Here is a 27,802-nt window from a genome sequence, read left to right on the forward strand (position 1 = left end):
AAATACAGTAAGTAAAATTTTTTAGTGCTAATACAATAGGTGGTGATAAGTACTATGGAAAAAAAAAAAAAAGGAAAATTGGGGGAATCAAGAGTGCCAAACAGGCCTGGCCAGCGTGGCTCAGTGGTTCAGTGTTGACTTATGAACCAGGAGGTCAGGGTTCAATTCCGGTCAGGGCACCTACCTGGGTTGTGGGCTTGATCCCCAGTGGGGGTGTGCAGGAGGCAGCTAATCAATGATTCTCTCTATTCTCTCTATTCGTTGATGTTTCTGTCTCTTCCTCTCCCTTCCTCTCTGAAATCAATAAAAGTATTAAAGAAAAAAAGTGCCAAACAGTCTTCAGAATTAAATAGGGTGGTTAGGGAAGGCATCCCTGCAGTTACATTTGAATAAAATGCTGAAGAGATGAGGGACCAAGTTATATAAATATCTAGATGAAAAGCAATGTAGGCAGAAAGCAACAAATGCAAAGACCTTGAGCTTGGCATTATTCTTTGCATGTCCAAGGAACAACAAGGGGTCAAGATTCTAAAGCTGAATGAGTGAAGAGTAGCAATAGATGAGATTACAGAGGTAATGAAGTGGGGCACCTCTTGGAGGGCATTTGACTCAGGGATATGAAAAGCCAAGGGCGATGGTTTTGAGCAGGGGAGTAATATGACCTTTTTAATGTGTTAACATGCTCACTATAGTACTAGATAATTTACTTATGTTTTTGTGAGAGACTAAAAGGGGACAAAGTGGAAGCAAGAGAAAGCAGTTAGGCGACTACTAAAATAATCCAAGCATACAAGTGATGTTAGTGAAGGTGGTGAGAAGCAGAAGAGTTTCTGTATACATTTTGAAATAAGGGCCAATGGAACAGAGGAGTCCAGGATGACTCCCAAGATTATTGGCCTGCATAACCGTAAGAATAGAGTTGCCATTAACTGAAATGAGGAAGACTCTATTGGGAGCTGGAGTGTGTTTTCATTGGGGGGTGGGGTGGGGAGGAATCAATTTAGTTTTCATTGTGTAAATTGTTTACAGCTATACAGCAGATATAAGTAATATATAAAACATCTATAACAGAGATGTCTATTATACATATATGTTATATATCATGTAGCTTTCTTGAGAAGCACTGTTTTAAGTGCATTGTCCTTAGTCACTCACAACAGCCCAATGAGATGGATTTTTTTTATAGGAGAGGAAATAGTAGAGGGCTTAAGTACTTTGCCTACTGTCACAACTAATGAGTGGGAGAACTGGAATACGAATCTAAGTAGTCGAGCTTTAAAGCCCATGTCTTACTTAATCATTAAGCAATCTTGATTCTCAGAGGATTCCCGGCACATTCTAGTAGGCAGTCAATAAATATTTGTTCCATCAATGAATGAATGAAATAATAAAATGTAGGGGCGCTACTATCTTCAGAGTCCTATACTCGCCTTTTTTTCTGGGTTGTTGGTCTCTGGTACCACTGTTAATTTAACCAAGGGAGAAAGGTTAGGGAGACGTGGCTAAAACTAGTAATGTCGACTCTTCGCAGGAGTTGACTTTCTACCAGAAAGGCTGCGCTTAGGCTCGCTTTTAGTTTTAGCATAACGTTACTTTAGCGCACTTATTCTCCACACCAGGAACGCTGCAAGCAGCCCAATTTCTGCTTTAGGCAAAATTAACCTGGCAGTAATCTATTTAATGGAGTTAGCTGGGGAAACTGCAGCAGGCTGGAACTTGAGCGGTGCAACTTTAGGGCTCCAGTACGCGTGCGCTCCGCCGCCGGGGAAGGTGGCTACTGCAGCTGCGCGAGTGGAAGGCCCGGCCCTCCCCCGTCACGTGTCGGAGGACCGCGGCGTGGAAGCCCCGGTGGCGGTAGCGACGGCAGAACGTCGGGCAGTCGGAGGGTTTCCGGTTCCGGTGTAACGTTCGGGCTCCGTCTCAGGGGCTGAAGTTTGTGAGGTGAGTAGTGGCCCCGGGCCCAGAGGGGGTGTCCTCCAGTCCGAGCGCCGGGGTCAGGGCTCAGTCCAAGAGGAGGAACGAAGCGGGAAGGTTCCGTGGGAAGGCAGCCGAGAGAAGAACCAGGCTCTTCAGGAGAACGGGTTAGAATGAGATTGTTGAGGAAAAGGGCGGGGGCGGGAAGGAGACGGGCTGGGGAGACTAGCTCAGAAATAAGGAGTTTGGGTAGAACAAGCTGGGATAGGGACCCGCCGGAGGGAAGGAGAGAGCAAAAAGAGAAGGATAGGGCTGGGGGTGGGGGGTGGGTAATGGGTTGTAGTGAAGAAGAGCAAGGCGTAAGGAAATCCTTCAGAAGACTGGATTCTGTTACCTGCTCATTCAGACATCATTCCGCCTTCCTCTCCTTCCTCATCATAGCAAACACCCCGCCCCACTCGGTTATTGTTCAACATTTGATTAGTGACAAAGCTAGTTACTGTTTGAAACTTTGATTTTTGCCCACTGCCTGTTCAGTTTGCACATTATCTTATATGGACTTGAATACAGCTGTTAGTATAGCGCTTGGGTATACCTTTCATCGAATAGAGCGGCAGCTCATTTACTGCTTTGGATTTTCAAATTGCTTGCACTTTCTCGCCTGTGATTCACCTTTACTGGAATATAAAACTCTTAAGGCGAGGATTCTTCTCTGGTTTGTTCACTATTGTATATCTCCTCAGCACCCAGTATATTGCTTGGCACAATACGTATTTATTGAACGGATTAAGTACAATGTAGGTATGGCAGTTGTCCTCATTTTGTAAGATGAGTAAACTGAGGCTTAAGAGGACTCACTTGCCCAAAGGCTGCTAAATAGTAGAGCTTGGTGTTGTCACTGTTCATTGTGAGCTTTTTCTTCACTTTGGTATCTGAATATGCTGCTTTTGAGCACTACACACTTAGTATGTAGAGATTGATAGGTTTTATGCTATTTCATGATGGGTGAATAGAGAACTGTTTATATAATGTGTCACTGAGGCATAAAATCTTTTCACTCCTAGTTTCATGACTTTAGTCTACTAGCTGCTTATGGTTGTACCAAAATTAAATACACTGTTTAGCAACAGATCTTAAAGAGGATAAACCTGCCAAGAATGTGGAAGTTAATCAGACTATCTTTTAGGAGAAAAGATACCTTAACACATCTTGAAAGATTGATTCCTAGGTTAGACCTTGATATGTTGCACTGCTGGGAGGTTAGCTTGGAAATTGAGGTCAGTGCAAGTTACTGACTTTTAGGCATTATGGAGAAAATCAGGGAAATAAAATGTTCTTGGTGCTCATGAGTGTTTTTTTTTAATATATTTTTTTAATTTTTAGAGAGAGAATGGAAAGGAGAGGGAGATAGAAACATCAATGAGGAGAGGGAATCACTGATCAGCTGCCTCCTGCACCCCTACTGGGGATTGAACCTGCAACCAGGGCCTATGCCCTGACCAGGAATGGAAACCTGACCTCCTGGCTCATAGGTCAGTGCTCAACCACTGAGCCACACCGGCCAGGCTCATGAGGAGTTTTGAGTTGAGATTTAGGTAGGAGACGAGAATGTAAACATGAATAATGTTTAAGAATCATACCAGCTTGCATTAAGTAACAAGGATTTGTTGTAGAGAGTCCTTTATGATAGTGTTTTCTCTATCTAAGCTAAAAAGTAGAATAAAGGTGAAAAGGCTAAGAGCTAGAACGTCCAAATGAGGGTATTCTTTTCTGAGCTGAGGGATTTACTCTTATCAAGTCAACTGACAGAGACCCTGTAGAACAAGCGTGTCAAACTCAAAGGCTAACACGGGCCAAATAAACAAGGTTTAAGTTTATGTGGGCCGCAAAAAAAAAAAAAAAGCAACTTCCATAGAAACGTAGGTTTATTTCTATAGAGACATGCTGATACAAAAGGCTGAAATAAATGAGTAATCGTTAACATAAAATAATAGAACATTTAAAAAAAATTAATATTTTTTCCTGAACATTAACTTACCGGACACTGAATAACTGCACAACTTAATAAGCGTAACACAAATAAACCTATTTTTCTTGTTCTCCGAAAGTGAAATAGTTCCTGTTGCGCACACCAAACAAGTCAGTACAAGACTAATGATGTGGCAATCAGCTGCTAAAATATTCACTGCTAGTATTAGTGGAGAGAAATGGTGCACCTGCACGTAAGGTGCGTAAGGAAAATGAATGCAACACGAATATAGTAATCAGTCATTAGCGAACGTTGTAGTTCGTTATTAATAATGATGTAAAAATTAAGTTATGAAATTTTTATTAAAAAGTTTCTTACATACTGTTATATTGGCTGGGACACAAAAATAATTGTTGTAGACCACATGCGGCCCACGGGCCGAGAGTTTGACATGCTTGCTGTAAGGCATGAGAAAATTATCTAGGTATAGAATTCTCACTGGGATGAATATGAGTTCAAAGAAATGGGACCAGCTCTTTGCTGCATCTACTGCGAGGATGAAGACCATTCTCAGCAATCAGACTGTGGACATCCCAGAAAATGTGGACATCGCTCTGAAGGGACGCACAGTTATTGTGAAGGGCCCCAGAGGCACCCTGTGTAGGGACTTCAATCACATCAATGTAGAGCTCAGTCTCCTTGGAAAGAAAAAGAAGAGGCTCCGGGTTGACAAATGGTGGGGAAATAGAAAGGAACTGGCCACAGTTCGCACTAGCTGCAGTCATGTACAGAACATGATCAAGGGTGTTACTGGGCTTCCATTACAAGATGTGTGTGCTCACTTCCCCATCAACGTCGTTATTCAGGAGAATGATTCTCTTGTTGAAATTAGAAATTTCTTGGGTGAAAAATACATCCGCAGAGTTCGGATGAGGTCAGGCATTGCTTGTTCAGTATCTCAAGCCCAGAAAGATGAGTTGATTCTTGAAGGAAATGACATTGAACTTGTATCAAATTCAGCTGCTTTGATTCAGCAAGCCACAACAGTTAAAAACAAGGATATCAGAAAATTTTTTAATTGTATCTGTTTTTGAAAAAGGAACAGTTCAGCAAGCTGATGAATAAGATCTAAGTTGTCTAACTATAGAAACACCGAGATGCCGAATGATTTGTCACACTTCTTTGTGAAATTATAAAAATGTACAATAAAAAAAGAAAAAATGTCACCAAATAGTTTTAAGGATTATGAGCTTTAATATAGGATAAACTGACCTGGACAAGCCCTCCCTTACTTGCAACCCTTAAAAGAAAGGGAACCTATAGGTCATGGTTGAGTTAAGAAATGCCTGCTTAGAAGTAGAAAAGATAAACTCTGGATGGGCTTTTTTTAGTCTTGTTTTCATGTTATAAAACAAGTCCTTGTTGATATGACAGGATTGAAAAAGAAGCTAGAACTATATATATCTTTATTGATTTTTTTTTTTTTTTGAGAGCGGGGAAGCGAGAGAGAGAGAGAGAGAGAGAAACATCCATCAGCTGCCTCCTGAATGCACCCAAGCAGGGATCGAGCCCACAACCCAGGCATGTGCCTTGACTGGGAATTGAAATGGCAACCTTTCAGTGTCAGGAGGACACCCAACCAACTGAGCCATACCAGCCTGTGCTAGAACTCATTTCTCAGACTAGATTATTCCCAGAGTTGGTTTATTTATTCCACAAATTTCATTGACTGATACTGAGTTAGGGTTAAAAATCAAACAGGATGTAGTTTTTTCTGCTATGAAGTATGCGTTTTAGGTAAGTATTTGGCTTGAAATGAAGTAGAGGAACTGCCTAAGCATAATGATGTACTAACCATTGCCTGGAATCACTTTGGTTTTTTCCTTATCCTTTAACTTAAGTCTTTCCTGATTTCTTTTTAGGTGTACTATAGAACTCCATTTGAGCTATCCTCTTCCTGAAGAATGGCACTGTCTAAGAGGGAGCTGGATGAGCTAAAACCATGGATAGAGAAGACAGTGAAGAGAGTACTGGGTTTCTCAGAGCCCACAGTGGTCACAGCAGCACTGAACTGTGTGGGGAAGGGCATGGACAAGAAGAAAGCAGCTGGTATGTACCTTTCTGAGTCTTCTGACTTACCATGAGATGACCCCAAAGACTGCTTTGAACTTTCCCAAAAGGATCAGGCTACATTATTTTCCTTGCATTATAATGAAAATACCTCAAATAACTGATTTTGCTTTTTCTCTTATTTTTTACTTTTTTTTTTTTTTATATTTTATTGATATTTTACAGAGAGGAAGGGAGAGGGATAGAGAGCTAGAAACATCGATGAGAGAGAAACATCGATCAGCTGCCTCCTGCACACCCCCCACTGGGGATGTGCCCGCAACCACAGTACATGCCCTTGACCGGAATCAAACCTGGGACCCTTGAGTCCGCAGGCCGACGCTCTATCCACTGATCCAAACCGGTTTCGGCTTATTTTTTACTTTTGTGACATTTTGAATCTCAGACTGACTTCCCTTGACCACTGTCCTGAGTTACCTAAGTTAAATTTACTTAGGAAATATGTTAAAGTGAGGTGGATACATTCAGATTCAGGTTGACATCTAAATATATAGAAGTTGTTATGAAAAAGTTGAGGGAGGTAGATTTTTGTTAATGATCATCTCTGCTATTTGGGGAAGAGTTAGGGAGATTTTTTTTCATCCCAAAGTTTGATGCTCAACTTAAATAGCTTGCTCTGGCTATGCTACTTCCTACTCTAAAGAATTATAACTGTATATTTTTACCTCATAGGTCAGAGTTACTCAGTGTAAGAGGATTTATGGGAATCCTACAAAGAACTGAAAATATTTTCCTCCCCCAGAGATAAATTTCCAGTGTTGGTGTCTGTTATATGCCTAGTATTAGACTAAAGTACTCTTACCTTTTCAACCCTACCACCTCTTTTTTTCCTTTCAGACCATCTGAAACCTTTTCTTGATGATTCTACTCTCCGATTTGTGGACAAACTGTTTGAGGCTGTAGAGGAAGGTCGAAGCTCTAGACATTCCAAGTCTAGCAGTGACAGGAGCAGAAAACGAGAGCTAAAGGTAGGTTATAGTTAACTATCTGATGAACTCGGGAGTGTTTTGAATGGTAACAAAGTTGCTGAGCTTACCTGGTTTACACTTTGATATCCACTATTAGAATACCTAATATTCAAGAGAGGTACTTACTTAGACCTTAAAGCAGAGGGAGTGAACTTGAATTATCACCATCTTATGGTAATGAACTACCTAAGTTCATGGGTTGAAAAATATTCCAAGGAAACAATTGATAAGTTTGTCCTATTTTCATATACAGTTAGGGGTTTTGGTTCTCATGTTTTCCTATGTTTCTTTCTCCCCCTCCCCCCACCTTTACTACTACTACCTAAAAATTGATTGATCTAAGATTTTATGCTTCGATTTGCTTGATGCCTAATAGATTGCTTCAGAATGTGATTCCGCTGCTACCTGAGTGTAGACCTCATTATTGCTCCTTTTTAGAGGTTTCTCTGCAATGGACTTATAGATATAGATGGAATACCTAACAACAGTTACTATTTACTATTTGTCTGGAGAGCCTGCCATTTTTCTATATAGCATCTTACTGGCCATCTGGCCCCATGAGTCGAGTACCTAATGGGACCGTCATTACTCCCTTACCTACTTTACTTTTTATTCTGTGGTTGCTGATTGGTTATGGCCTCTTTGAATATTTGCAGTATCAAGTAGCTGATCTCTATATATCTTTGCTCTCTGTCTCTATCTTTAAAGAAAATCTTTCTGTGACTTCTATCAAACCTTCCAAAGTGCTTTTGATACTTTGGCTATCCTATTGCTTTTTCTGAGGCACAAAGGGTGAATAAGCAATGTCTGCTTAGTCCCTGGCCAGGCTGTGGAACTAAGAGAAGCAAACATTCGTGCACTCTTTGTGTTGAGGGCATTGGAGGGTGATCAGCGGAATGAGAGCTAGTCCTTGCCTTAAAGGAATTTGCTATTTAAGGGTTGAGGGTCGGGGGAGCAAACAAAATAATCACAAATTACAAAATATGAGTAGCAATTTCATGTAAATTTTAGGGTTGACTGTAGACTTTTGTTGAATTTTATGTTTAAAGGGGAATGCTTGATATACAGTATACACAGATCTGTAGAGTGAACATTAATTATGATAGGGCATGCTGCTGTATAAGTACTTAGGTGGGATTAATAAAAACGGTTTCTTGAAGGAGGTATCTAGATAGCCTTGGGATATGGGTCCCTTTTTGGTCCATTCACGTCCCAACCCCACACCATATATTATGGGAGAGTCCTTTTTCTTGAACTGTAGGAGTTCCAGGAAGCGCTCACCCCTGGCCGAGGATATGTCCTTGCAAAACACGAGCCCTCCTAGTGAAGAGGGGATGTCACCCAAAGCCTACCACCGGTGTGTACATTTGCTTTTTCCCATTGTCCCTTCCAGTTGGCCATTCTTGGTCCTGTTAAATTCACCTTGCAAGTTAGTCAGCAGTGAGTTCCCATTGTTTGATAAGAACAAAGTGTTACTGGGGAGTACTGAAGAAGAAAGAGAAAGCCCCTATCCTGGAAGAGCTTAGAGTCTAGTTGGGAGAAAGTACTAACATTGAAAGATGTAACACTTGGCAAGCAGAATGTAATTTTACATAGTATAAACCAAGCTTTAAGTGTTAAGAGGAGGCGAAACAACAGTTTGATCAGTATGGGATGAGATTATTAATGAGGAAAACTTCCTGGAGGAGGTGAGTTTTAGGCAGGATTTGGAACAGGGGTTGTGGAAAAGTTGAGGGAGATCATTACACTTACGGGCAGTAGCATTTACAAAGACCTTGAGATGGGCATGTTGATAAGGACATGGGGATGAAATTTGCTTGACTGGAGTGGGTGAATGATGAAGTTGGGTGAGATGGTCCATTTGGTGGAGGGTCTAGAAGACTCTGGGAAATGCCACAAAATGTTGATAGGAACTAGGATGATTCTTCTCTTCTCCCATGGGCAGGGATACAACTCTTCTTTCATCTTGGGTTCCCTTAGGAAGTGTTTGGTGATGACTCTGAGATCTCCAAAGAATCATCAGGAGTAAAGAAGCGACGGATACCCCGTTTTGAGGAGGTAGAAGAGGAGCCTGAAGTGATCCCTGGGCCTCCTTCAGAGAGCCCTGGCATGCTGACTAAGCTCCAGGTTAGTATTAAGAAATGGTAATACCCCTGGCCGGTTTTCTCAGTGGTTAGAGCGTCGGCCTGAGAACCAGAGTCTTGGTTTGGTTCCCGGGCAAGGACATGTACCTCGGTTGCAGGTTCAATACCTGGCCCCAGTCTGGACTCCTGCGGGAGGCAACAAATCAATGTGTCTCTCTCACGTTGATGTTTCTCTCCCCTCCTTTCCACTCTCTAAAAATCAATGGAAAAAATACCCTCACTCCTCAGATAAAGATTTTAAAAAAAGAACTGGAAACAGTAATTTTGTGAGTTGGAGAAGAAAGAGATATGTGGATCCAGATTTATTGTGGCCTTGATGTGGATTAGTGTTTAGTGTTAGGGAACTTTCATTTCCTGTTTTATGTTTCATCATTCCTTGGATTAACCAGGAGTATTTCAGTTGAAGGTATATGAAATGGCATTTACTGAGCACCTATTATAACTTCATTTACCCAATTATCTACCTCATTGGGTCATTGAGAAAATTATTGAAATAATCAGAATTCAGCTTAATAGCAGAAGAGAATTTCCAAAAACAATTCAGAGAAGGTATAATCCACTTAAATAGTTTCAAGTTGACTTTTAATTTTTTTAATAGAAATTACCTGATTTGTTTTTTTTAATGGTCACTGTTAGACAATTTTTTTTTTTTAATATATTTTATTGATATTTTTTTACAGAGAGGAAGGGAGAGGGATAGAGAGCTAGAAACATCGATGAGAGAGAAACATCGATCAGCTGCCTCCTGCACACCTCCCACTGGGGATGTGCCCGCAACCAAGGTACATGCCCTTGACCGGAATCGAACCCGGGACCCTTCAGTCTGCAGGCCGACGCTCTATCCACTGAGCCAAACCGGTTTCGGCACTGTTAGACAATTTTGATACCTCATAAGCAGTAACTGTTTCTTATACTAGTTAAAATTTCTTGGGAGGCCCTAACCGGTTTGGCTCAGTGGATAGAGCGTCGGCCTGCGGACTGAAAGGTCCCAGGTTCGATTCTGGTCAAGGGCATGTACCTTGGTTGTGGGCACATCCCCAGTAGGAGGTGTGTAGGAGGCAGCTGATCGATGTCTCTCTCTCATCGATATTTCTAACTCTCTATCCCTCTCCCTTCCTCTCTGTAAAAAATCAATAAAATATATTTAAAAAAAAATTTCTTGGGAGGAAATATATCTGGATATATTCCATTGGGTAGATAGGTTTGCTTATATGATATTTCTGAAAGGAATGAAAGTGATAATGATGTTCTTTAATAGAGAATGATGTGGAAGAATTCACAATATAAGCTTTTGTACTTTTTACATTTTGAACTATGTAAATATATTACCTACTCAAAAAAAAAAAATGTGTTGCCCTGGCTAGTTTGGCTCAGTGGATAGAGCATCAGCCTGCGGACTGGAGGGTCCCGGATTCAATTCCAGTCAAGGGCACATGCCCAGGTTGCAGGCTTGATCTCTAGTGGGGAGAGAAGGGGTGCAGGAGGCAGCCAATCAATGATTCTCTCTCATCATTGATTCTCTACTTTTACTTTCCTCTCTGAAATCAATAAAAATATATTTTTTTTTAAAAAAAGTTGTCCTAGCCAGTTTTGCTCAGTGGTTAGAGTGTCGGCCGCAGACTGAAGGGTCTTGAGTTCAGTTCCAGTCAAAGGCACGTACCTTGGTTGTAGGCTCAATCCCTGGCTCGGTCGTGGTGTGGGCAGAGGCAACCAATCAATATGTCTCTCTCACATTGATGTTTTTCTCTGTCCCTCCTTTCCACTTTCTCTAAAAATCAATGCGGGGTAGGGGGGATGTCCTCGGGTAAGGATTAATAACAAAAAATGTTAAAAATAAATTAAAAAAAAATATCTTGGAGCGCCCTGGCCAGGTAGCTCAGTTGCTTAGAATGTTGTTCCAATACTTCAAGGTTGCAGGTTTGATCTCCTGTCAGGGGACATATAAGAAGCAACTGATGACTGCATAAATAAGTGGAACAACAAGTCAGTGTTTCTCTCTCCCCGCTCTCCAGTCCCCTCCTTCTCTCTCTGAATATAAATCAATAAAATTTTATTCATTCATTCATTCATTCATTCATTCATTTATTCTTGGAGCCCCTTGACAGTTCCCTTGGAAAATTTAAGAAGAGTTTATTTGGTTGTGTCAGGGACCAATAACATGATTTTTTTTTTTTTTTTTAAAGCATAATGATTTCTATTCTAGGAATAGAAGTTCTGTTATGAGCTTTGCATATGTTATTTAAATGCTCACAATAGCTTTGTTAAGGTAGGTGCTACTGTTTTTAACCCCTTTTAGACACTTGGAGGTTTAGGGATTGAATACGATGTCCTAGGTCACACAGCATTCAGTGGCAGAATTAAGATTCAAACTCAGGTTTCTCTGACTCCAAAGTCTTAGTCATCAAGCTGTATTACTACCTAACATACCAGTCCTGCCTTGGGAAGATAGGTTGAAAAATTAGCTATGTAGGTTCATCTTTACTAAATTTTCTAGCCTATGATACAGGCAGAATGTGATGTAGTCATTCAAAAAATCTTAAGCCTCTAGATCTGAAAGCCCTTTGGATATAGGAGCCTGTATGGGAGAAATAAAAAAGAGACATTAACAGCTTTTCAACTCTCCCCTATTCCCGAGAGCAGATCAAACAGATGATGGAGGCAGCAACACGACAAATCGAGGAGAGGAAAAAACAACTGAGTTTCATCAGCCCCCCTACACCTCAGGTATTATACCCAGATTACTCCGAAAAGAAGAATCTTTAACACAGAATTTCTTGCCATCCATTCAAATGAGAGTCCAGAAGTGACTGCATGTTTCACTCCAGTCTACCACTGTGTGTGCGTGTGCGCGCGCGCGCGCGCGTGTGTGTGTGTGTGTGTGTGTGTGTGTGTGTGTGTATGCATGGGCGCTCACCCACCTACCTACCTGCCTGCCTAATCCATCTAATTCTGACTTCTTTTTACTCGTCTCACAGCCAAAGACTCCTTCTTCCTCCCAACCAGAGCGACTTCCAATTGGCAACACTATTCAGCCCTCCCAGGCCGCCACTTTCATGAATGATGCCATTGAGAAGGCAAGGAAAGCAGCTGAACTACAAGCCCGCATCCAAGCCCAGCTGGCACTGAAGCCAGGGCTCATTGGCAATGCCAATATGGTGGGCCTGGCCAATCTTCATGCCATGGGCATTGCTCCCCCGTGAGTATCTATTTCATGGAACCCTTGTTGTTTCTGAAGCTTGAGAAGCAATAAATGTCTTTGCGTGTTATTAATCCTTTTCCAAGGAACCTAAATTATTTCTCACAGTTACATATTTCTTACATAAACTCAGTAAATACCAGTTGAATTTATTCTTTTGGCTTCCCTGTTTCAAGTTTATAATATTTCTATAATTGGTAGGACTGAGGTTAAGATTATTCATCTAATACTGAAGCTAGAAATAGAATCAGGTCTCCTGGTTCCTAACTCAGCTCTATCCAATAAACCACATTAGGTGAGACCATATCTGAGAGTTCTCTATAACTGGGTAAAGATGATAAAATTCATCTTTATTTTTTTAAAAAAATATAATTGAGCCGAAACCGGTTTGGCTCAGTGGATAGAGCGTCGGCCTGCGGACTGAAGGGTCCCGGGTTCAATTCCGGTCAAGGGCATGTACCTTGGTTGCGGGCACATCCCCAGTGGGAGGTGTGCAGGAGGCAGCTGATCGATGTTTCTCTCTCATCGATGTTTCTAACTATCCCTCTCCCTTCCTCTCTGTAAAATATCAATAAAATATATTTAAAATATATATATATATATAAAATTGAGTTTTTACAGAGAGGAAGGGAGAGGGAGAGAGAGTTAGAAACATCGATGAGAGAGAAACATCAATCAGCTGCTTCCTGCACACGCCCTACTGGGGATGTGCCCTTGACCATAATCGAACCTGGGACCCTTGAGTCCACAGGCTGATGCTCTATCCACTGAGCTAAACCGGTTAGGGCAGTGGTCGGCAAACTCATTAGTCAACAGAGCCAAATATCAACAGTACAACGATTGAAATTTCTTTTGAGAGCCAAATTTTTTAAACTTAAACTTCTTCTAATGCCACTTCTTCAAAATAGACTTGCCCAGGCCGTGGTATTTTGTGGAAGAGCCACACTCAAGGGGCCAAAGAGCCGCATGTGGCTCGTGAGTTGCAGTTTGCCAACCACTGGGTTAGGGCATAAAATTCATCTTTAGCATCTATGATTGGTATGGCATCCCTTACTAACCCAAGAATTCAGGAGTAAAGAAAGATAGGATTGCAAATTCATATCAATGTAATCTATCAGTTTGTTTAATCTGATTGTACTTTATAGTCAAATAACCAGTTTGGTGTTTTCAATCAAAATATTATTACTCACCTATGGGTTTATGTTCCCTAGAATTGGGTAACCTGGTTGTGTTTGTTGCGTTTTGATTTGTTTTGTTTTCTGTTTGTTTTTTGTTTGCCTTATTGTTCCATATGCAGTTTATTTCTGTGTGGGCTATTTTTCAGGAAGGTTGAATTAAAAGATCAAACTAAACCTACACCACTGATTCTTGACGAGCAAGGTCGCACTGTAGATGCAACAGGCAAGGAGATTGAGCTGACACACCGAATGCCTACGCTGAAGGCCAATATTCGTGCGGTGAAGAGAGAACAATTCAAGCAACAGCTTAAAGAAAAGCCATCAGAAGACATGGAATCCAATACCTTTTTTGACCCCCGAGTTTCAATTGCCCCTTCCCAGCGGCAGAGACGCACTTTTAAATTCCATGACAAGGGCAAATTTGAGAAGATTGCCCAGCGGTTACGGACTAAGGTATCTGGATAAAAATATAACCTAGAACTTCAAAGAAGTTAGGAAGGCAACAAAGGACATTGAATAGAGTCTTAAAATACTATCAACTCATTTCCCTGTGTTTTAGGCAATTAGACTTGATTTTTAGCTGATTTGTCTTCTTAATTACATTCTATTTAGGTGGAAATAAAATTGGGTTGAAAATTCTCCACATCCAGATAACAGTGGAGGGAGACAATTCAGAAAACCCTTCGAGTGATTGCGGAAAGCTATCCTGGTGTTAAAATTTACTGCAGACAATCCACACACTTGGAGAGTTGAATTGACTGTATATTCAATGACTTTTGCCTTGTTTTTATCTTCTCAGAACGAGGTTTTCATAACATTCAATTTCTGCACATTTGCTGCACTCACACATTGGGTGAAAGAGTAGTGATGAGGGTGAGATGTATTAAATAAAGGATAAAATAAAGCAGGACAGCTCCTTTTTTCTAAGCTTTCAGAAATTATGAACTAGTTACATTAAGTGTAAAGAGTTTAACGGGAGTATTTTGAAATTTGGGATTCTACCACTCCATGTTTTATTTTCCTTTCTTGGTTTATCTTGTCCTTAGGCTCAACTGGAAAAGCTGCAGGCAGAGATCTCACAAGCAGCTCGAAAAACAGGCATCCATACTTCAACTAGGCTGGCTCTCATTGCTCCTAAGAAGGAGTTAAAGGAAGGAGATATTCCTGAAATTGAGTGGTGGGATTCTTATATCATCCCCAATGGCTTTGACCTGTGAGTTTGTTAGTTCCTTTTAATAAGACTATAGTTTTAATGGGAGAGATGACACTTATGCATTAAGTAAACATTTAAAATTCAAGAGAAATAGGTAACTGTACACAAGCTCATATACTTATAAAGAATATGTTGTATGAGTTATTTTTGTGTGTTTTTTTGTTAATGTAGGAGAAATGGGCACAATCAATCTAAAAGAGCAGATCTATATATTATTTGCTTTTGTTATATATTGCTATTTGTTTTTAGCATACTTGTTTCTTATATTTTCGTTACTTATAATAGGTGTTTATGTTTCTTAAAGATCCAGTTCTAGAATAGAGCAAGGATTCTTAGTTGATGGGAGAGAGAATGGTAAACTTATAAAGCATATAGAAACATTTGGAAAAGGGTAAAGGGAGCCAAATATATAGTAACAGGATGATTTGACTGGATGGGGGGCACACAATGCTATATGCAGATTGTGTGTCATGGAGATACACACTTGAAACCTATAGAATCTTATTAACCAATGTCACCCCAATAAATTTAATTTAAAAAATAAAATTTGGAGAGCATTAATAAAAATGGAGAGCATTAATTATATCTGCTTCATCATCCTGATACATGGCTTTAGGAGACTGTATTTCAGCCTTTCCTTACCCTTTCTTTGTCAACCAATTAATGTTACTAATGAGAGAATGTGGTATCTATCAGGGCGTTAGAGTAGAAAAAAGGTCGAGAATAACTGGTGTGAAGAGTGCATCCAACCTTAGTGGGACCCAGTTTTCTCATCTTGAAAATTATGTGTAATGTAATTACATATTACAGATATGCAAATACTAAAAAGTGCTTGAGTGCATTATAGAGAGTGGATTTTTTCATTGTGTTTCTGAGACTCCCCCTCTCAGAATCATCTCTACCCACATATCCTGTTTTCCCTTCTTCCTCCAATTTTAGTACAGAGCAAAATCCCAAGAGAGAAGATTATTTTGGAATCACAAATCTTGTTGAACATCCAGCCCAGCTCAACCCTCCAGGTAATACATAGATTACTCAGTCAAGACTCTAAAGAAGTACTAACCAATAGAACTTTATGCTTTGTGTGATAATGGACATGTTCTCTATCTGTATTGTCTGTATAGTAGCCACTGTCAACATGTGACTCTTGAGCACTTGAAAACTGAGTTGCATTAATATAACGGATTGAATTTTTAATTTTATTCAATTTTAATTAATTTACATTGAAATGGTACATGTGGCTAGTAGCTACAGTATTACTGAGCTTTAGAGCACTGAGGCCTAATCTAAAGAGGACCTTACTGGTGTATAGTACAAGTTGGGCTTTTGCCATAGTGTTGACTCCCAACTCCAGTCTTGTATACCAACTCTAAATTCCTGACCTTCAATTTTTGTCTTTAGCCTTTCTCTCTTTTTATCATTATTGTAGCAAAAGTTTATTAGCTCAGCCCTGGCTGGTTGCTCAGTGGTTAGAGCATCAGCCCCTGGACTGCAGGGTTGTGGATTTGATTCCCGGTCAAAGGCACATACCTGGATTATAGGTTTGATCCCAGGCCCCAGGGGGGGCATGTGTGGGAGGCCACCAATTGTGCAGGAGGCCACCAATCGATGTGTCTCCTTCACATTGATGTTTCCTTTTTTTTCTCTCTTCCTCTCTCCCTTTCCCTCCTTCCCCTTCTCTAAAAGTCAATGGAAAAAATATCCTCAAGTGAGGATTAACAACAAAAAAAGAGTTATCCTATATAATAAAGAGCAAATATGCTAATTAGACCTAACAGCAGAACGACCATCCGGATGACCTTCCAGACAAAGCTGGGGCTGCAAGGACCAGCCGGGGCTACAAGGGCTGTGAGGGCTGAGCCTCTTGCATGAATTTTGTGCATCGGGCCTCTAGTGTGGATTATAAAAGACTTTAATGTTTTTACCAGGTTTGAGATGAACAGAGGAGATAATACCTCAATTAGTAAATTTGCTTGCCAGTATCTCCAGTAACTTCAGAAAAATAGATTGAGATCTTGAGCTCTAATACAAGGTATAATATTGAATTTTATTTCATCAGAGTCTACTCTACTTAGCTGTCATCAATGTGAATCATTAGAAGAATGTGGGGGGTTGTTTTAAAAAGTTGTGTAAACCTGCTTCGGGGATCCAGATGATTTTTTTTTCCATTCCCTATAACTCTAAAATTATAAGTTTTATCATCTTGGGCAGTGGTTTTCAAATTGTATTACATAGAAACATTGAGGTTCAGCAGATGAGATCCAAATGGGATTCTAGATACCCCCCACCTACTCAAAATCCTCAAGCAGAGAGATCAGAGTAGCTCTAATTTTGTTTTCTCTATTTGCTGCATTTCAGTTGATAAAGGGTTCAATTGCTTTTAAAAAAAAATCAAGTTAGAACACTACACATGAAAGTTAAGAATGCTTTTTAAAAATATAACCTTACTACCTAAAAATAACAAAAACAAAGATTCTGGTTTGTTTGTTGTTGTTGTTTGTTTATAATCCTTACCCAAGGACATTTTTCCATTGATTTTTAGAGAGAGTGGAAGGGAGGGGGAGAGACAGAGAGAAACATTGATGTGTCTCTCACATCGATTGGTTGCCTCCCGCATGCACACTGACTGGGAATTGAGCCTGCAACCGAGGTACATGTCCTTGACTGGAATTAAACCCTTCAGTCTACGGGCCAATGCTCTAATCCACTGAGCCAAACCATCTAGGGGTGAACTAAAGATTCTTTTAATGTGATTGATATAACACCTATGTCCCTCTAACATGCTTATTGCTTTAGTACGTTCATTTCTCTGATTAACAGTCGACAATGACACACCAGTTACTCTGGGAGTATATCTTACCAAGAAGGAACAGAAGAAACTTCGAAGGCAAACAAGGAGGGAAGCACAGAAGGAGCTACAAGAGAAAGTCAGACTGGGCCTGATGCCTCCTCCGGAACCCAAAGGTACATTTTTTAAAAGCAGAGCTGAAAGGGTGGCAATGTTGATCTCTGCAATTCTAGAGGAACTTTAGCATCTCTCTATATTCTGTTTCTGAGAATCATTTATTGGCTTTTCTTCCTTTTCCAAAATTTCTGTCATCTTTCCTTATTAAAATAGATTTTGAGTGAGCACTGTTATGTATAGGATCCTTCACTAAATGCTGTTATCAGAGTGAAAATACCAAATAAATTAAGTTCTCAAGGTGAAAGAGAGTAAGTGGGGGATAAATGGTGATGGAAGGAGACTAACTAGACTTTGGATGGTGAGTGCACAATACAATGTGCAGATAATGTATTGTAGAATTGTACACTTGAAACCTATGTAATTTTTAAAAATATTTTATGGATTTCAGAGAAGAAGGGAGAGAGGGACAGTGAGACAGAAACAGCAATGATGAGAGAGAATCATTGATCGGCTGCTTTCTGCACACCCCACACTGGGGAACGAGCCCACAACCTGGGCATATGCCCTGACCAGGAATCGAACTGTGACCTCCTAGTTCATAGATGGACGCTTTACCACTGAGCAACACTGACCGGGCGAAACCTATGTAATTTTATTGACCAGTGTAACCCCAGTAAATTCAATTAAAAAAACAAAACAACAGCCCTGGCTGGGTAGCTCAGTTGGTAGAGTGTTGTCTTGATAAGCCAAGGTTTCGGGTTCGATTCCCTGTCAGGACATATACAGAAATCAACCAAAGAATGTATAAGTAGATCAACAAATGGATGTTTCTCTCTCCTTCTCTCTCTCACGCCCCTCTCTCTCTCTAAAAAAAATTAAGTTTAAAAGTTTCTTTAAAAAGAAAATAATAATAAATAAAAATAATAAAAAACAATGACATTTAAAAAAATTAAGTTCCTTGTCTTTTATAAATTTAATGCATGCCAACTAATGATTAACTGTGTGAACATCCACAAATACTGAGTTAATTGTATGGTCTTTTCAAGGTAGGAGTTCCTAGAAGAAGTTAGTTTTCAGCAGATTTGAAATATGTAAATAATATGAATTGGTAGAGAAGAAAAGATAGGTTATCCCAGCTGGAGAAGCAATTTGGGAGATTGATTTCTGTCCTCTTTCCACTGCAGTGAGAATTTCTAATTTGATGCGAGTATTAGGAACAGAAGCTGTTCAAGACCCCACGAAGGTAGAAGCCCATGTCAGAGCTCAGATGGCAAAAAGACAGAAGTAAGTGCCATGGGATTGGGTGGAAACCCAGGGCAAGTATTTTTCCCAAACTTTCTGGGGGATCCACATTTGAAGGGAGGGGAGAGTCCTCCGTTGCTCTCTCTTTCCCTCAGCCCTGCTTCTGATCTTCAATGCCTTTCTCACTTGTGGATGTCCTTCCTGTCACGACAGAGCGCATGAAGAGGCCAACGCTGCCCGAAAACTTACAGCAGAACAGAGAAAGGTCAAGAAAATTAAAAAGCTTAAAGAAGACATTTCACAGGGGGTACACATATCTGTATATAGGTAGGTGTTCAAACTGGCAGCCTTTCCTAGAACATTTTCTAAGTCCTTGAGGCAGAATCAGTGTGGTCTAAAAGCATACCTAACATCAGCCCCTACTCTCCTTAAATGACCTAAGTGTAAAGTGGAGTTAGTAAATCTTTTACAATGGTGAGGGTTAAAGGCTCACTCTTCTATGTCTGAGGCTTCTTAGTGAACCAGTAATAGTTCTGAAGAATGAATGAATACGTATATTTGTTCAGGCCAAGATGTGAACTAAAGATCATCTATGATTTTTGAAACATATAATACCCTATTTCTCCAGGAAGCATTAAAAGTTTCTTCAGTAACTATATCCTTATCCTGATGTATTGCAGTAACCTTTTACTGGTATTCCCACTCCAAAATGCACTTTATACAGTGTATTTTTTACCTTTGTGTTGATTTAATGTTTTTATTCTCTTACATTGAGTACCTGTGTGTCTTCTATTTTTTAAATGTTTTAGTAACTAGTTCTTTATTATAAAAGTGATACATTTATTATAAAAGTAGTGAATCTTTGTTAAGATTAGAAAAAAATTCTAACCATACAGAAGGGCACTTAAGGGGAAGTCCCCTTCCTATTCTCTATCCCTTAGGACCACTCACTATAGCTAATTGCTACTAACAGTTTTTCATATATTCTAGAAATTTTTTATGGATAGCATTGTAACTACATTCTAAGCATCTAGAGTAAATTTTGATTACCTGTTATTTGTTTTAAGGTGGAGTGCTAGACTTTGGAGAAGTGTAAGGCAGTAGAAATATATCTAAACTCATCATTTCTACCTTTTAAGCATTAGTATATTTGCTTACTCCAAAGACCTTCGTTTTTAGACAGAAAATCATTTTGGATTCATCTTTTTTATTTGCCATTCCATTCAGGCAGCTACCAATGCTAAAATGAAAGCCATAACTAAACTTTCCCTTCTCCAGAGTTCGAAATTTGAGCAACCCAGCCAAGAAGTTCAAGATTGAGGCCAATGCTGGGCAACTGTACCTGACAGGGGTGGTGGTACTGCACAAGGATGTCAACGTGGTAGTAGTGGAAGGGGGTGAGTCTGAAAAAATTGAGGGAGATTGTCCCCAGGCAGCCCTATGCCTTGAAGTGATTAGCATGGTGGGAGAAAGGAGAAAAAGATATTATTTTAGAACCATACGTGGGCATAATATCCTGGGCCTCTGCTTCGTGTTTATTGGAGTAAAAGGACCTAAGATATGGTTCCTGGGATTGCTTCAGCTACCATATTAATGTCAGCATTGAATGAGCTCAGAGGTTATTTTCTACCCCCCAACCTTCCACAATTCTGGCAAAATTCTCCTTTTCTGTTTCCAGGCCCCAAGTCCCAGAAGAAATTTAAGCGTCTTATGCTGCATCGGATAAAGTGGGATGAACAGACATCAAACACAAAGGGAGATGGTAAATGGGGGTTAGAGGGAATTAAGTGGGAGTTGGGATGGTATTGTGTCCATTCATCAATTCTCCTTCTGACATTCTTGCTAACACTGGATAATGTTCAGGAATTTTAGAAAGGCCCATTTGGACTATGAATATGCTAGACATTCATACAGTATTTATTACATGGTCATGTGCATGAGTGTTAGTTATTCTGCCTGTTCATTAAGGCCTTTTTACCTCTTTCTACCAGTTTCCCTGTCATGTGTGCATTGTCTATATTACCCCCTTTTTTTTTTTAATCCTCACGTGAGGATTTTTTATTGATTTTAGAGAGAGGGAGAAACATCCATTGGTTGCTCCTGTTTGGGATGGAACCAACATTTAGGCATGTGCCCTGACCAGGAATCAAACCCACAACCTTTTGGTGTGTGGGACCATGCTCACCTGACTGAGCCACACAGCCAGGGCTGTTTTTTTTTTAATTTTATTTTTTAAGAGATGGGGTAGAAAAGCGAGAGGAAGAAAGAGAGAGAGAAACATTGATTTGTTGTTCCATTTATTTATGCATTCATTGGTTGATTTTTGTATGTGCCCTGACTGGGGATCAAACCTGTATCCTTGAATGATGCTCTAACCTACTAAGCTACCCACCTAGGGCCTTGTCTGTGTGTTGTTTGTGTGTGTGTGTGTGTGTGTGTGTATTTTTAATTTGAGAGAGAAACATCAATGTGAAAGAGAAACATTCAATCAATGTTTCTGATCAGTTGCCTCCCTTACATACCCTAACCAGGAATTGAACCTGAAACATTTTGGTATATGGGACAATGCTCCAACCAACTGAGCCACCCAGCTGTATTATTTTTTGATAAAAAAATTTTTAAGGGGTTGAAGGCAAAAAAACACACAAAAGATTTTTAGATTAAATAACCTTCCTGCTTTGTTTAAAAAAATGTACTTTTCATTTGTTTGCCCAACTTTATCTTACCAAATATATATATTTGAAATCCTCCTGGCCACCATTCTTCCATCAGTATTCATTATTTTCTTTGAAAACTTTGGTTGGCATTTAACATATACAGAGAGCCTTATTTTTTTTACTTAATTTTACCTAACATTTTGGTCTTAAAGTATTTTTTAACTTTACAAATTTTTTTAAATATATATTTTATTGGTTTCACAGAGGGAGTGGGAGAGAGAGAGAAACATCAATGATGAGAGAGAATCATGGGTCTGCTGCCTCCTGCACATCCCCTACTGGGGACCGAGCCTGCAACCTGGGCATATGCCCTGACTGGGAATTGAACCATGACCTGCTGATTCATAGGTCGCTGCTCAATCACTGAGCCACGGTGGCGGGGCACGAAGTATATTTTTTACTATAATTGATCTATATTTTGTTCATCTTCCTATTTTCATTTGATATATCTGCCCTCCTCCTCCATTAGACTAAAACCTCCTTGAGAATGGACTCTTATGGTGGCATATGAAGCCTGGCTCTCAGAGTGCTCATGATATGGTTTTTTTTATTTATTTATTTTATTTATTTTTTTTAAATATATTTTATTGATTTTTTACAGAGAGGAAGGGAGAGGGATAGAGAGTTAGAAACATCGATGAGAGAGAAACATCGATCAGCTGCCTCTTGCACACCCCCTACCGGGGATGTGCCTGCAACCAAGGTACTTGCCCTTGACCAGAATCGAACCGGGACCCTTGAGTCCATAGACCGAGGCTCTATCCACTGAGCCAAACCGGCTAGGGCAAGTTTTTATTTTTAATTGTTTTATTTATCTACTTATTCCCAGTATCTGGCACAACTCTTGACACATAGTAGGTGCTCAATAAATGTTTGTTGAATTATGCTCTGGCTGGTTTGACTCAGTGGATAGAGCATCGGCCTGTGGACTGAAGGGTCCCAGGTTCGATTCCAGTCAAGAGCACATGCCCGGGTTGCAGAAAGATCCCCAGTGGGGGGCGTGTAGGAGGCAGCCGATCGGTGATTCTCTCTCATCATTGATGTTTCTATCTCTCTCTCCCTCTCCCTTCCTCTCTGAAATCAATAAAAATATATTTTAAAAAAAATGTTTGTTGAATTAACTAATTTTCCTGCCTATTTAAAGCTTTCAGTCTAATTTGGGTAAAGAGAAACAGAAGACATTTGATCCTAACTCATGGTAAAGGGTGACAATATTTAAAATAATTTGGGTAGATTTGAACATTGTTTGTTTAGAACCTAAATTTTGGTCTCTAGTCTATAGCTAGACCAAGATTTAGCTATATTGTCTTTTCCAGATGATGAGGAATCCGATGAAGAAGCTGTGAAGAAAACCAACAAATGTGTACTAGTCTGGGAGGTAGGTGATTCTTTATTAAACACTGAAGCAGAACTTTAACTAATTCTTGATTGTTTATACTATTCAAATGAAGTGATGGAATGGTAAAACTAAACAATGACTAATCCCTTAAGTCAGTGGTTCACAACCTTTCTAATGCCGCGACCCTTTAATACAGTTAGTTCCTCATGTTTTGGTGACCCCCAACCATAAAATTATTTTCGTTGCTACTTCACAACTGTAATTTTGCTACTGTTATGAATTGTAATGTAAATATCTGTGTTTTCCGATGGTCACAGGTTGAGAACTGCTAGCAGCGTCGCCTAAGACCATCGGAAAACACAGATATTTACATTATAAAATTACAATTAGAAAGGTTGAGAACCACTGCCTTAAGTAATTTGTGGTTTCTTGCTTTTTTTTGGGGGGGGGGGAGGGAATTTATTGTTAAACGTTTGGCAGCAAATTCTTCCTCACTATATTTTAGTTAAATTGAAGAGCATTAGTATCTGCCATCTGGAAAAGAGTATGGAAAACTGGTGGCAAGATCACAAATTCTCGATTGAGCTATTTCATGGTCATAGATGAGGCCTATAAAGAGGGAAATTAATTGTTGGATTTTTCTTTGTCTGGATATAGTAAAAGAAATACTAAACTTAATATAAAGTTGGGAATCTGGGCAGTACTACTTATTAACTGTGCAACTGGGCGAGGCATGTTTAACATCCAATATTGTTGTTTTGTCTATAAAATGTAAATACAATTTACCCTCCCTATTGTCAGGTGTTTTTTTGTTTGGGAACCTAATTATTGTGTAATTGTACTTTGTACAGTGTAACGAAATCACTCTTCAAATGGAATTTTTTTATGATTATACAATTTTTTCATTCCTGAAATCTTAATGAAGCAGTATTAGTTCTGAAGAATGAATGAATGAATGAATATGTTTGTTCAGACCAATTTGTGAAGTAAGCATTGTTCTCCCTTTTTGAAGCATAAAATACCCGATTTCTCTAGGAAACATTAAAAGTTTTTTTTTTTCTCAGTAGCTATCTCTGTCCTGATATAGTACAATAATCCTTTTATTCCCACTCCAGAATACAGTTTATATTTTATTGATTTTTACAGAGAGGAAGGGAGAGGGATAGAGAGTTAGAAACATCAATGAGAGAGGAACATCGATCAGCTGCCTCCTGCACACCCGCACTGGGAATGTGCCCGCAACCAAGGTACATGCCCTTGACCGGAATCGAACCTGAGACCCTTCAGTCTGCAGGCCGACGCTCTATCCACTGAGCCAAACCAGTTAGGGCCAGAATACACTTTATACATTGTAAATATTTTTACCTTTGTGATTCTTGTTTTCATTTTGTTCTTCTGTATTGAGTTCATGTGTACCTTCTATTTTTATTTTATTTTTATTTTTTTAATATATTTTTATTGATTTCAAAGAAGGGAGAGGGAGAGAAAGCTAGAAACATCAACGACAAGAGAGAATCATCCATTGGCTGCCTCCTGCATGCCCCACAATGGAGATCAAGCCTGCAACCTGGCATGTGCCCTTGACTGGAATTGAACTCGGGACCCTTCAGTCCGCAGGCCAACACTCTATCCACTGAGCCAAACCAGCTAGGGCAGTTTTTTAAATGTGCTCATGTTTAGTAACTAGTTCTTTATTATAAAAGTAATGTTCTACAAAAGCAGTGAATGCTTATTAAAATAAATTCTAACAACAAAGAAAAGCACTTACTGAAATAGTTCCCTTTTGATTCCCTGATTCTTTTTTTTTTTTTTTTAATATATTTTATTGATTTTTTTTACAGAAAGGAAGGGACAGGGAAAGAGAGTTAGAAACATCGATGAGAGAGAAACATCGATCAGCTGCCTCTTACACACCTCCTACTGGGGATGTGCCCGCAACCAAGGTACATGCCCTTGACTGGAATCGAACCTGGGACCTTTCAGTCTGCAGGCCGATGCTCTATCCACTGAGCCAAACCGGTTAGGGCGGATTCCCTGATTCTTTAAGACCACTCTTTTATAGGCAATTGCTACTAATTGTTTTTCATGTATCCTTTTTTTTTGTTTTTTGTTTTTGTCTCATAAGTCCCCACCTGCATATTTAATATCCCAGCCTCTTCATCTCTTCCATTTATCTAATGTCCTCAGGAATTATATCTCAGGTTCAAAAACAAGCCAAGTTCTGCTCTAGCCTCCTTATTGGAGTCTGATCCCTGGAAGCCTCTTGAGGTAGCACTTTATGACTGTTTTTGCTACTGGTGCCTTTTTTGAGAATGCGCTTCCACCCAGTATCTTTTTCTATTGCAGTTCTGGAGGTCGTCCCCCTGGCTCCCATTTCCCTCTCCCCCTGGTCCCTGTATTCTTCGTCCCTGGGCCCCAAAGCCTCCTTGTATACAGGGTCTCACTAAGTCTTGTGAAAAGAGTCCTTTCGGCCTCTGGTTCTCTAACAGCTTTCTCCTGAAAAGACCAAATTTAGTCTTTGAGGCCTGGTGGGAGACAAGTTCATCCCATCTCACTATCCATAGTCCTTCCAGACTTGCTCTTCCACCCAGGCACCAGAGCACAGAACTCCTCTTTTTCCATTCAGTCAAAAAAGACCAACAAACCCTTATGCGTAAATTCATGAAAACTCATGCAACATCCAAGGAGGTGGAGATTAGAATTTCTTTTTACCATAAAATCATATTCAGCTAAGCACATTGCTACACAAGTGTTACTAGGTTTTAATAAAAGAATATCTGATTTAAACTAGAAATTGTAGTGTCATTACATATTTTGTCTCTTTCTCAGGGTACAGCCAAAGACCGGAGCTTTGGGGATATGAAGTTCAAACAGTGCCCTACAGAGAACATGGCTCGGGAGCATTTCAAAAAGCACGGGGCTGAACACTACTGGGACCTTGCGCTAAGTGAATCTGTGTTGGAGTCTACTGACTGAGACTACTGCAAGCCCTTGCCTCCACCCTCTTGCCTATGTCTCTTCAGTCCTCTCCCTTATTCTACTTCCCAGCCCAGCCACTTGTGTGTGTGATCTCAGAACTGTGCCAAGCTGACATTGGGACTAAGGGAGTACACATTGCTCTCTTCCCCTGTCAGCCTGGTGCTTCCTTTTACTCCCCTTATGTGTATATGATTAAAGAGTTATTTTTAAAATTTGTATGATATTTTTCATACATTCATAGGTATTGCAGTTTGGGTCTTCAGGTGATCTTTTCTCCAGATTCCTAGCAATTGCTGTGAAAAAAAAATTTTGTCCTTGAAGGTTATGTATATAAGGATGAATGGGTATATATTTTTGAGGTCTAATGGAAATTTTCTGGCCTCATCTTGGAGCAAGAGTGCTAAAACCATTTTCCTGGAGCAGAGTGAAGCAAAAAGAGGCGTTAAGTAGGTGAGGGGGAAACAAATGAATGTCCATCTCTCAGCCTTCAATAGAGTCAGGAGGTAGACAGATTACTTCTGGTCTTGGCTAAATAGTCACTTAAAAATATATTTTATTTTAGCCCTAGCCAGCTTGGCTCAGTGGATAGAGCATCAGCCTGCAGACTAAAGGGTCCCGGGTTTGATTCCGGTCAAGGGCACATGCCTGGGTTGTGGGCTTGATCCCCTGTGTGGGGCGTGCGGGAGCAGCCGATCAGTGATTTTCATCATTGATATTTCTACCTCTCTGAAATGAATTATCTATATATATACACACACACACACACTGAGTGGCAATAATCTGGCCATTCAGTGTGTATGTGTATATATATGTATGTATATATTTATTAGAGGCCCAGTGCATGAATTCATTCATGGGTGGGGTCCGGCCAGCCTGGCCATGGGGAGGGGACATGGGTGGTTGGCCGGCCTGCCTGCTGGTCAAACTCCTGGTCGAAGGGACAATTTGCATATTAGCCTTTTATTATATAGGATATACACTGAGTGGCCAGATTATTATACGTTCAGAGATCATAATAATCTGGCCACTCAGCCTTTGTTTAAAAAAATTTTTTTTAATGTTTTTATTGATTTTTAAAGAAAGGGGAAAGGAAACGGAGAGAGAGAGAGAGAGAAACATCGATCGGTTGCCTCGTATGCACCCCAACTGGGAATTGAACCCACAACCTGGACTTGTGCTGTGACCAGGAATCAAACTGGTGACCTTTCAGTGCATAGTACAACACTCAACCAATTAAGCCACACCAACCAGGGCTATTTTTAGCAGGAAATGAAGTGGACACAGAGGGAACATTGAAGGAGGATATTATGGGTAAATTTGTAAAGTGGAATGAGAATTTAGCGTATTTCCTCTCTTTACTGATTTTAAAAAACCCACAATCCTTTTCCCACTGGTAGGTCTTCAGAGGCAATAATGCATGGAGCCATCACCTATGATAACAGTGCCTTCCAAAATACTTCCTGAAAGACCAACCTTTTAATGTTGGGGTCCATGTTTTTAAACTTTCAATATTCAGTCAGTTTCTCAGGAATCATCTCTAGAAGCTCCTCAATGTCATGCTCATCATGCACCCAGGTTCAAGTTGTTTACTATTTCAACCATAGCCTTGTTGATTTTTGTTTTGTTTTTTAATCCTCACCTGAGGATATTTTTTCCATTGATTTTTAGAGAGAGGGAAAGACAGAAATATTGATGTGATAGAAACACATCAATTGGTTGTCTCCTGCACAAGGCCCGACCAGGGCCTGGGCCGGGGAGGAGCCTGCAACCGAGGCACATGCCCTTGACCGGAATCGAACCTGGGACCCTTCGGTCTGCATGTTGATGCTCTATTCACTGAACCAAACTGGCCAGGGTGCCTCGTTGATTTTTATAACCTCCTTATCCTTGGGAAACACTTTCACATCA

General features: G+C 40.1%; 2 protein-coding genes across 4 annotated transcripts; both read left to right on the forward strand.

Moving 5' to 3' along the window:
• Positions 1 to 1,823: 1,823 nt before the first annotated feature.
• PRPF3 (pre-mRNA processing factor 3) lies at positions 1,824 to 26,106 on the forward strand. 3 transcript variants are annotated; one of them, XM_080647553.1, is made up of 16 exons: positions 1,824 to 1,941; positions 5,806 to 5,992; positions 6,851 to 6,981; positions 8,962 to 9,108; positions 11,766 to 11,849; positions 12,101 to 12,321; positions 13,646 to 13,952; positions 14,546 to 14,712; positions 15,652 to 15,731; positions 17,533 to 17,676; positions 18,802 to 18,901; positions 19,073 to 19,186; positions 20,138 to 20,256; positions 20,538 to 20,621; positions 22,893 to 22,954; positions 25,745 to 26,106. In XM_080647553.1, exons 2-16 carry the CDS (start codon positions 5,848 to 5,850, stop codon positions 25,889 to 25,891), a joined length of 2,052 nt encoding a protein of 683 aa, XP_080503679.1. In that variant the 5' UTR covers positions 1,824 to 1,941; positions 5,806 to 5,847; the 3' UTR covers positions 25,892 to 26,106. The 3 variants fall into 3 exon arrangements, with proteins under 3 accessions (XP_080503679.1, XP_080503680.1, XP_080503681.1); XM_080647554.1 differs by lacking the exon at positions 1,824 to 1,941 and adding an exon at positions 1,944 to 2,081; XM_080647555.1 differs by lacking the exons at positions 1,824 to 1,941; positions 5,806 to 5,992; positions 6,851 to 6,981 and adding an exon at positions 8,243 to 8,338.
• LOC308237084 (large ribosomal subunit protein uL6-like) lies at positions 4,426 to 4,977 on the forward strand (the record flags this gene model as incomplete). The annotated part of the gene is made up of 1 exon (XM_080647556.1): positions 4,426 to 4,977. Exon 1 carries the CDS (start codon positions 4,441 to 4,443, stop codon positions 4,975 to 4,977), a length of 537 nt encoding a protein of 178 aa, XP_080503682.1. The 5' UTR covers positions 4,426 to 4,440.
• Positions 26,107 to 27,802: the final 1,696 nt, after the last annotated feature.

Source organism: Plecotus auritus, assembly GCF_963455305.1.
Source record: "Plecotus auritus genome assembly, chromosome: 12".
Lineage (NCBI taxonomy): Eukaryota > Metazoa > Chordata > Mammalia > Chiroptera > Vespertilionidae > Plecotus > Plecotus auritus.

What these genes read in the sequence shown, in the direction of transcription:
- PRPF3 (XM_080647553.1), top strand. Translation starts at nt 5,848, where the DNA reads ATGGCACTGTCTAAGAGGGAGCTGGATGAGCTAAAACCATGGATAGAG. An exon ending in GCATGCTGACTAAGCTCCAG is followed by an intron (nt 9,109 to 11,765) that starts GTTAGTATTAAG and finishes TCCCGAGAGCAG; the next exon opens with ATCAAACAGATGATGGAGGC. An exon ending in CCCAGCGGTTACGGACTAAG is followed by an intron (nt 13,953 to 14,545) that starts GTATCTGGATAA and finishes TCTTGTCCTTAG; the next exon opens with GCTCAACTGGAAAAGCTGCA.